The 9,972-nt window shown below is 40.7% G+C and overlaps 1 protein-coding gene across 1 annotated transcript; it reads left to right on the top strand.

Annotated features, from left to right (window-relative positions):
* The first annotated feature begins 4,433 nt into the window (after nucleotides 1–4,433).
* LOC124857856 (potassium voltage-gated channel subfamily H member 2-like) lies at nucleotides 4,434–7,494 on the top strand. Its single transcript, XM_047349406.1, has 5 exons — nucleotides 4,434–4,515; nucleotides 5,327–5,482; nucleotides 6,128–6,338; nucleotides 6,499–6,830; nucleotides 6,922–7,494. The coding sequence occupies exons 2-5, from the start codon at nucleotides 5,338–5,340 to the stop codon at nucleotides 7,149–7,151; spliced, it is 918 nt and encodes a 305-aa protein (XP_047205362.1). The 5' UTR covers nucleotides 4,434–4,515; nucleotides 5,327–5,337; the 3' UTR covers nucleotides 7,152–7,494.
* The last annotated feature ends 2,478 nt before the right edge of the window (nucleotides 7,495–9,972 follow it).

Raw genomic sequence — 9,972 nt, 5'->3', positions numbered from 1 at the left:
AACTTAGTGTTTTAGGCATTTCATTTCACAAGGTCACAGGGTTTGATTTACAAGTAAAAAACTCTATAGTTTAATCTTGTGCCCATATTTGTCCCCCATGCCAAACACTGAAGGAGGAGTATGCCTAATGAATTCTAGAGCTAGGCTTAGTAGACAGCTGACCATGACAGGTGTCTGGTCAGATGCTCCACTTGACAGCAATGCATCTCCAGGCACGTTGCAGTGATCCCCCAACAGGCACTTCTGGGCCTAAAGCCCCCCTTAACAATCCATTTATAGTCACAGCACCTAGAGAAGGTCCACTTTATATGGCTATGTTGGAGTTCTGCAGTAGAATTCATAAGGAAATACTTTATGAATGTAGGATTAATGGACAAATGCTGTTTTAAGTAAACACACCAACTTAATAAACCAAGATGACAACAATTTATTTTGATCAACTATTGCTCAAAATGTAACAAGATCGGTGTAAAATCAGAAGAAGCTTTATTCTAATCAGGAGAACATCAGAAGAACCTTTCAGACCTGGGTTGTGACTAAGACTTGTTTCAACTCTGGTGTACTGTGGTAAGGAATGGTGTTGCCCCACTCTGGGTAAAACTTTAGCTGTGATGAAATTCTCATCAGGGGCAGCAGAACTGAACATGCGTTGTGGCAGACCTTGTCAAGAGCTGCTTCAGGCCATCAAATGTTTCTGTCAGTGTGAGACAGTGGGGAGAGAAGAGAGGAGAAGTTACAGGTAACTGATACTTTTAACTTTAAGAAAAGATCCAAAGCATGGGGAAGTCCAAAGAGAAGCAAAAGAAAAAAAATGAACAAGATATTAGTACAGACTTGGCATCATGGAAATTAAAAAAGAAAAACCTGGAAAGGAGCAAAAGAGATCAAGGAAGATGAAAAGCCAGGAGAAAAGAGATTTAAGTCCAGCAATGACATGCTACTTCATTCACAAAAACTAGTGTTAAGCTCAGTTTACACATAAATCAAACTAACTGTTTATAGCTGACCATCCAAACATAAACTCGTTGATTTCTTACCTTTTTTTCACAAAATAGGGTCCATAGATTAAGTCAGTTATTAATTTGCACATTAATTGTTTCATAATCTGTGCAGAAAGTTATCTGGCATCATATTACCATCTGCATGCCTTTCTTTTTTCCACTGATCATGTATACTGGACCTCAGTATCAGCAATTTAATTTGGCTATACTTACATGTGGATGTCCATGTACAATTTCCTGGACTGATTCCATACTTGAAGTATACTTCACTCAAGGCAAATGCAGATGAGGCCATACAGGCACAAGTTCAAATGATCTTTTAGGATTATTTCAGGTGAGGTCCTGTTGAAAGGTTAGAAGCGGTTGATATTTTACCTGCAGGAAATAATTATCTTGGCATCCTTACTTTGTATGAATCCAGACTAGTTAGCCCTGTATGTAACTGCTAAAATCAGTTTTTCTGTTAAATCACCTTTCATGCAAATGTTTTACTTTCAGTTCTGATGTGGTTGGTTGATTGACAACAGACTGAACCTTTGAAATAACTCATTTTATGTTTCATTCAGGAAGATTCTGTAACCTACAAGTAAAATACTGTAAATAACAGCTTTTTGTTGCACAATATGTAGAGACAGATGCTATCCACTAGATAGCGCAAATGTATTATCTGAAAAGGAGGTCACAAATAGTAATGGATAAGGAGATTGGGGTAGAAATAAAAGGGTGTTCTGTCTTCTAGCTGAAACCCAGTTGCGGTAATACAATTCTGGCTTCCTAACACATATTAGCACTGTACTGGACTAACAACCCAACCCTCCCAACCCTCTGTACAGCCAGAGCTACAATGAAATAGTTTAGGTCAAAGCACAATAATGTTTTAGTTTGGCCCAGTCAAAGTCCAGACCTAAATCCCATTGAAAATCTGTGATAAAACTAGAAAATTATAGATCCTCTTCAGACAATCCGAGCTGAGCTATTTTGAGAAAAAACAAATGGGTAAACATTTCAGCCTCCACGTGCGCAAAGCTGATTGAAACATACCCCAACTGTCTTGAAGCTGTAACTGTAGCAAAAGATAGTTTTACATAGTCTTGACTCAGGGGCTTAATATAAATGTATGCCTCACATTTTAGATTTATGTTGGTAAACCATGTTTCCTTTTATTTCTAATAAAATACGTTTTGGTTCAAGAGGAATCAATATTTTTGCAATTCACTGTATATGTTGAATATCCATTGTCACACATGGAACAAATCGTAACATGCAGCTCCCCTATATAATCTATCTGGACACTATAGAAACTTCTGGCTCTTAGTTTCTATAAAAGCATTATCTGTTTTTGTGTGCTCTTATAATCTCCGAGAGCTTTGTAAATCTGTAACGCTGAATCAGATTATCAACTCGAACATGCAGAATTGGAATACCTCCTGGCAGGGCTTTTTAACGAAATGGCTTTTGCCCTTCCAACCTCAAAGCTCAATCATTTCAGATGCTCTTGGAGGAAATCTTTCACACAAGGGAATGGTGGCATGATGTCCGCAGCAAATAGGTCAGATGTTCAGAAAATATGTGGGCTTAATCGCAGATTTTCACCACTCGACAAAATCCAGGACAAACACACACACACAGATAAATCTGCATGTGAGCGCATGCATCTGATAAACAGTGATGCATTGATGAATGCAAGTTTGCATGTGTGTAAGAGTTTTACACATGTTTAAGATGTTAGTTTGGAGTAAACACAGACTTGCCTAGAGACAGATAAGTAGAACATAATTGACTGGATGCTCCAAATTCAGAAGAAGAACTTGTCCTACTCCTTTTAAATCTACTTAAATCCTCATTTCTTGACCTTTGACCTTGCAATGTGTACATGTTGTCATGTGTGCTTCTATACAAACCACTTCTGTTGTTCTCAAAAGTCTCATCCCACGTTCTTTGTTCGATCTGAAACATGGATACTTATGGATATTTAGGCTTAAGCTTGGATTGGCGCTGGCAATTCTGAACAAACCTAAAAAGTTTAGGAACATCTTCTAGTACTTCCCTTTCCCAATAACATTTCGATGGAGTTTAATGGTGGGAAAGCGCTAAGTATTTGCAGTTAGTTATTTTTTCAGCTTTATAATTTTGTCATACTAGCACACAAACGTCTACAGCTGATATCCTCTGTTGACTTTAACTTTAATAGATTTTAAATCAGTGACATCTGTTTTAAATTCATCTGTGGGGAAAGAGGGAGGAACTTCTCCAGTTAGTCATATTTTTGGGTTTTAAGTCCTATATGTTATGAAGCACAAATGGAACCAACAACAAACCTCTGGAGCATTCCCAGATTTTAGGTTAGGAAATGAGGTGTCTGTGAATTTTACAAACATCCTCTGTCTTTGTCTGTGAAATCCCTTTAAAATCTGTTACACCTACATCAGTTATATAGTGTAATCACTGTGAGAGATTTATCAATCATTGTTTTATTCTGACAATAATTGCTTTTATGTTTTGCCAGTGGAACCCTTTCTCTCAGCGACTGAACAAGACGATGCTCCAGCAGTAGGAGCTACAGCTCAGTGTGTCTGGTTGTAATGTACATGGATGTAGAGTGTTATTTAATACTGAGTTGTGTTTATTGTTACATTTGTTTTCCTGCTCCTACTAAGTAAAATCACTTTGGCTATACATATCAGTGGATACACACTAGTTGTTTTTTTATCATCCAAGGACTTTTTCGGGATGTCAAGTTTTCAGTGTAATTTTGCTGTTGTTGTATATTTTGTCAGGACACTTATCTCTGATCAGAAAGCCAAAGTATAAGGTAAACACTTTGAAAGAACTTTGGCACGTTGGTAAAAAATGTTCTTTAAGTCTTGCTTCTTGATGGGAAAGTATGATGAAAGTTGGAGTAGTCTAAATCTTCTCCAAATTATTGGATAAACTGTGATTTTTGTAGCCCTTGTTGGTTACATATGTGTGTTAATTAAAGCTTTATGAGGAAACAAAGAGGGGAGAATGTGTTGATGTGGTCTTTGTCTGGTGGCTGCAGGGTTTTCTAAAGCGGCCCTAAGCCTGACTCAGCAACACATCCAGTGATTAAACAAAGCTGCAGATAAATTTTCACAGCTGCAGACGGGCATGAATGAACATAAGCCCGCAGCTCATGAATGACTTGGAGTTTTGACATATACCTTCACATTTATGTATTAAAGCATGGATGCATGCAGACACACGTGCATAAGTGTTGCTGGACAAGGCCAGATGGTGTAATCCTTTAGTTTTCTCTGCATTTCATATTTTTGCCCCCGCTGTGTTGGGATTAGAGCTCCTGTCCAATCAGATTTCGGCCCACTCTCCAGCGATGATGCAAGATGGATGGCAGGCAGGTTGGTGAGTGAAGCAGGCATGCTATAGATGCACTCCATGTTGGCTTGTAGAGAACACGGGACTGGCTTGATTCACTTCTCATTACCAAAACTACGTGGCTAGTTTGTTAAAAGGGTCACTGTCCATCGCTGTCCAGGTAAGAGACAGGGGATGTGCTTAGAGAGATGTTTGGGTCATGGGAAGGCTGATTTGGTGATGACCAGCCATGTTTGGAGATAACAGAAACAAGCATGAGCATTTCAGTGAGAAATTAAACAAGTTCTGCATATGTTCTGAGGAGATTTCTTATAACTGTAAAGAACTGGACCTGAACAAAGCAGAGGTTTTTCTCTTGACATACTCAAAGAGCATCCAGATGAAATATGTGAGAATTTGTAAGAGGTAATTGTTCAATTTGAAATCTTCCCAGATTGACTTTTAGTAATTCTATTGAGTTTCTTTGCTTGAGTATGATTTTTTTTTTTCAATTTTATATCATTGTTTGATCTATTTATGAGCATTTTGATGCCTCAGTGGTTCTGATCCTGAAGCTCAAATCAGAATAGAACCATATTTTTACTTCCAACTAAGCTCTTTTGTGTTGTGTGTTGAACTCAGCCACTTTAATTCCATGCTTTCCCTTGCAGATTAAAGAGTATGCCTTGTAAGTGTGCAATGTAAAGAGTACATGAGTTGATTGGGCACAGATTCACTTTTAACTGTGAGCAGGGATTCAAAGGTGTGTCTCCAAGCCTAATGTGTTCGATATTTGGGGCACATGGCACATATTCATGATTTAAAAATTTGAACATATTTTTTTTGGTTTTTCATTAAAGAATTTATCATTTTATATTATTACTGAAAAGGTTCTTTTATCGATAGCTTTTTGTTTTCCTTTACAATAGCTGAAAATAACTTTACCAGACTTTTAAACATCATCAGTCTAATTCTTTTTGCTCTTTCTGCAGGCCAGTGTTTCATGTGCATGGTGGACGTGGTGCCAGTTAAGAACGAGGATGGCGTGGTGATCATGTTTATCCTGAACTTTGAAGTCATGACTGAAGAGACACTTAAGGACCACAAACGGGAGCTGAATCATCGCCTGCCCACCTGGCTTGTTACAGGTAACTCATTCACTCTCTATACGTTCAAAGTGTTACATATATGCAGATCAGGGGCTTCTGGACCAGAAAAAGAAATGCTGAAACCTTTTACCACCATCTTCTTCATTTAAAATGTAGTTGTGCTGCATTTGTACGACTCAATTCTGAGCCTACAGCCATTTCCCCCCCTTGGCTCCAACAGACAATTACTACAATCTATTCCTATCCAAAAACACTTATTAAAGATATATATATATCAGCTCAGGCCTGGTTCTATGAAGGGGTACAGTCAATAGCAAACATTAGATTTATACTTCATCTGCATCATATTGGTTTTTAGCATCAGGTGTGTCTACATCTTTTATTGGTATAGATTCTGAGTATTGATGTTAGACGGCTTGTGACAAGGAGCTTGTATTATCATCCCACCAAAGGTTCAGCTCTCAACAAAAATATATATTTATTTATTTAAAATAATCTGTCTTTCAGATTATTTTGACTTCCTGGCAGAAACCACAATCCCATCAATGTTACCATCCCACATCTGACCCATCTCAAATCTCCCTCTTCCCTGCATGAACTCCACCTAGAATTTTAAATCCATTTTTATCAGAGCAGGTCAGCCGCCAATTTTATTCTCCATCTGCTCAACCCCTTCCCTCTCAGGTCGTCCACGAGGCTTCAAGTTGCGTTTCCCTCAGCTCCGCTCCCTGTCCAACAGTAAAGCATCACTGGATGACGCAGAGGCTGGTCACATTCCCACAGCTACACCCCTGTCGCTACCCCCAGACCACAGTCCAGAGTCCTTGGGTCTGGGCGAGTTCCTCCCCCTGCCCCCCTTGCCACCAGACCACCAGGAACAGCTCAGTGGAAGCAGGTAGATACCTCAGGGTTAGCGTAGAAAGGCATGTTTGGGACATTACCGGATGTATCATGAACACTTCAAGCGTAATTTGAAGTATTTCCTGTAGTTCTTGTGTGATTTTTAATCTAGGCCCTGGCCTTCAGTACATTGTTCCGTTGTTTCTATATTCTAGGTTAGCTCTTCGGAATTGGCCAGAGGATCGCCAGGAGGATCAACGCACACTTCTGTGCTTAGAGACTCCCATGTCCTTCCCTCGGCTCTCTCCCCACGGAAGCCACCTGGTCGGGCCCCTCAACCTGTCAACCCCGTGCGTTGTGGCACGGCACCACCTCAGCCTCAACCAGGACAACTCCTGCTCCAACTGCTCCCTGATGCACAGCCGCTCGCGGGAAAGCTTCCACAGCATGCGTCGCGCCTCCTCCGTGGATGAGATCGAGGCCTTGAGGCCCGAGTGGGACCTGAAAAACCGGAGGGCCAGCGTCCGGCCATCCAGCAGCAGCACCGGTGAGCACAGAGGTGGTGCAACATCACAGTTCTGTTCCTACTGCCTTGAGTGTTTCTTGTATTAATCCTGACATGGTGTGTTTCTTCACAGGTGCAGTGAACAGCAAGGCTAACATACTGAACTCTACTTCAGACTCGGACCTCATGCGGTACCGGGCGATATCCAAAATCCCCCAAATCACCCTCAACTTTGTGGACTTCAAACCAGACCCCCTCATTACCCTGCCCTCTGGAGAGATGGACATCATAGCCCCCTGCAAGCTTATTGACAGGACACACAACGTCACAGAGAAGGTCACACAGGTAGGACACCATCCATGAGGGCAATGGTGGCACATCGCTGGCTTGAATCAGGTGTTTTGATATGGACTGACTAGATCTGTCTTCTGTGATGCACTCTAACTGAAGTCAGAGGTGTCACCAAACCTGTCTATACATGAGTTTACATTTTGCACCTGCAAGCTACTTCCACCTGCTGCCAGAGGGAGCAGAGTAGATTGCTTGTAACACCTAATGAGATGCATTAGATTGTGATTGAACTTTGACGAGAAGATTACTGGCATCTTAGCAGAATCACAGTTACTTAACTTACCACTAAAGGATATCTGGGATTCTTTTTTGTAAGAACTTTCATTTAAGTCTCTCACATAACTCTCATGCTCCAGCAAATTATCACAAATGTTAGGTTTCATATTCTTATTGTTGTTGTTTTTTTAACTAGCCTGTTAATGTGTTAATACAACATAGTTTAAACTGATTTAAACTACTGGTTTCAATAATAACATTATTTGTTATTGCCTGAGGTTCAGGAATGGTTACATTTTCTGTCTGTTTCCTGAGCTGAGGATAGGGTCCAAGGATGATTAATTCTCATTCATGGATTCCTTGCAGGAGAACCCATTTCTCTTACAGTCTGTGATTCCTATCAGGATGGACGGAATGGGTAATGTGGCATGACAAACATGATGTATTTGTCTTAGTAGTGATAAAGGCTCAAAACTGTTGCACAGTTTCATGTAGGTTTTGGGTTAGGGCATGTTCCAGCTAACCACTCTGGTTTTAAATATTGTTCTACTTTAAAATCTTCAAGTTTGCAGAGTTTTAATGGAGATTTTTGAAATTGTTGATCATCATAGCTTTAAAACTGGTTAGAAATGAAGGTCTATTGTCCCATAACACAGAGAAAGAACACTTCTAATATGAATAGATTGTGTGGAGAAACATCTGGTTTTCTCTTCAGTGGCTGTATCTCTCTGCTGACTGTTAGTAGAAATTTTGCAGATGTTCAGTTGCCTTTATCCTTAATGAAACCTTCACACAATATTCATTATGATTACTAAATTTGGCACTGGAATGCCCCAATAGGACCTATTATGAGATGAGGTCAATGTCAAACACAAAAATTAATTATGGATGAAGTATGATTGTGCAATCATTCCTCTGTTTAACATTTTCTGATCTTCATGATGGAACTCCCTCTAGCACTTCATCTTGGACTGTTTATGATTTAGGCCTTAGGATAGAGAGGAGGATTGGGCCTTGAGAAGGCCTGCTTTTAAAATGCCTGTTACATTGATTTTTTATGATAAATCCAATTATAGTTATGGAAACGCAACATTAGTAAAATACAAGTGTTGGACAATGAAACTGAAACACCTGGTTTTAGACCACAATAATTTATTAGTATGGTGTAGAGCCTCCTTTTGCGGCCAATAAAGCGTCAATTCATCTTGGGAATAACATATACAAGTTCTGCACAGTGGTCAGAGGGATTTTAAGCCATTCTTCTTGCAGGATAGTGGCCAGGTCACTACGTGATACTGGTGGAGGAAAACGTTTCCTGACTCGCTCCTCCAAAACACCCCAAAGTGGCTCAATAATATTTAGATCTGGTGACTGTGCAGGCCATGGGAGATGTTCAACTTCACTTTCATATTCATCAAACCAATCTTTCACCAGTCTTGCTGTGTGTATTGGTGCATTGTCATCCTGATACATGGCACCACCTTCAGGATACAATGTTTGAACCATTGGATGCACATGGTCCTCAAGAATGGTTCGGTAGTCCTCAGCAGTGACGCACCCATCTAGCACAAGTATCGGGCCAAGGGAATGCCATGATATGGCAGCCCAAACCATCACTCTGGGCATGCAACAGTCTGGGTGGTACGCTTCTTTGGGGCTTCTCCACACCGTAACTCTCCCCGATGTGGGGAAAATAGTAAAAGTGGACTCATCAGAGAACAATACATGTTTCATATTGTCCACAGCCCAAGATTTGTGCTCCTTGCACCATTGAAACCGACGTTTGGCATTGGCATGAGTGACCAAAGGTTTGGCTATAGCAGCCCGGCCGTGTATATTGACCCTGTGGAGCTCCCGACGGACAGTTCTGGTGGAAACAGGAGAGTTGAGGTGCATATTTAATTCTGCCGTGATTTGGGCAGCCGTGGTTTTATGTTTTTTGGATACAATCCGGGTTAGCACCCGAACATCCCTTTCAGACAGCTTCCTCTTGCGTCCACACTTAATCCTGTTGGATGTGGTTCGTCCTTCTTGGTGGTATGCTGACATTACCCTGGATACCGTGGCTCTTGATACATCACAAAGACTTGCTGTCTTGGTCACAGATGCCCCAGCAAGACGTGCACCAGCAATTTGTTCTCTTTTGAACTCTGGTATGTCACCCATAATGTTGTGTGCATTTCAATATTTTGAGCAAAACTGTGCTCTTACCCTGCTAATTGAACCTTCACACTCTGCTCTTACTGGTGCAATGTGCAATCAATGAAGACTGGCTACCAGGCTGGTCCAATTTAGCCATGAAACCTCCCACACTAAAATGACAGGTGTTTCAATTTAATTGTCCAACAGTTGTTGACATATTTGGTCATAAATTTCACTAAAAAGGCATTTCCAGGCTACTCCTTTGCGCTCTTTTATGACGTAGAAATGGAACCCGGCACGTAAACTGACTGCTGCTAGAATGGTCAGCAACACAGACAGCAGCGAAGAATCGGCTGTTTCTGTAGATATATTTCAGTCACTTTCAAAGAGAGACGAAGCAGAGTCAGGAGAAGAAAGTCAGCTTTCATTAGATGGCAGAGCACAAGTGCTGCGACGTGCAGATTAATGGAGGACA

The sequence above is a fragment of the Girardinichthys multiradiatus genome, chromosome 21 (genome assembly GCF_021462225.1).
Source record: "Girardinichthys multiradiatus isolate DD_20200921_A chromosome 21, DD_fGirMul_XY1, whole genome shotgun sequence".
Taxonomy (NCBI): Eukaryota; Metazoa; Chordata; class Actinopteri; order Cyprinodontiformes; family Goodeidae; genus Girardinichthys; species Girardinichthys multiradiatus.
Note: the sequence above shows the minus strand (reverse complement) of the source record. Positions and strands in the feature narration are given on the sequence as shown.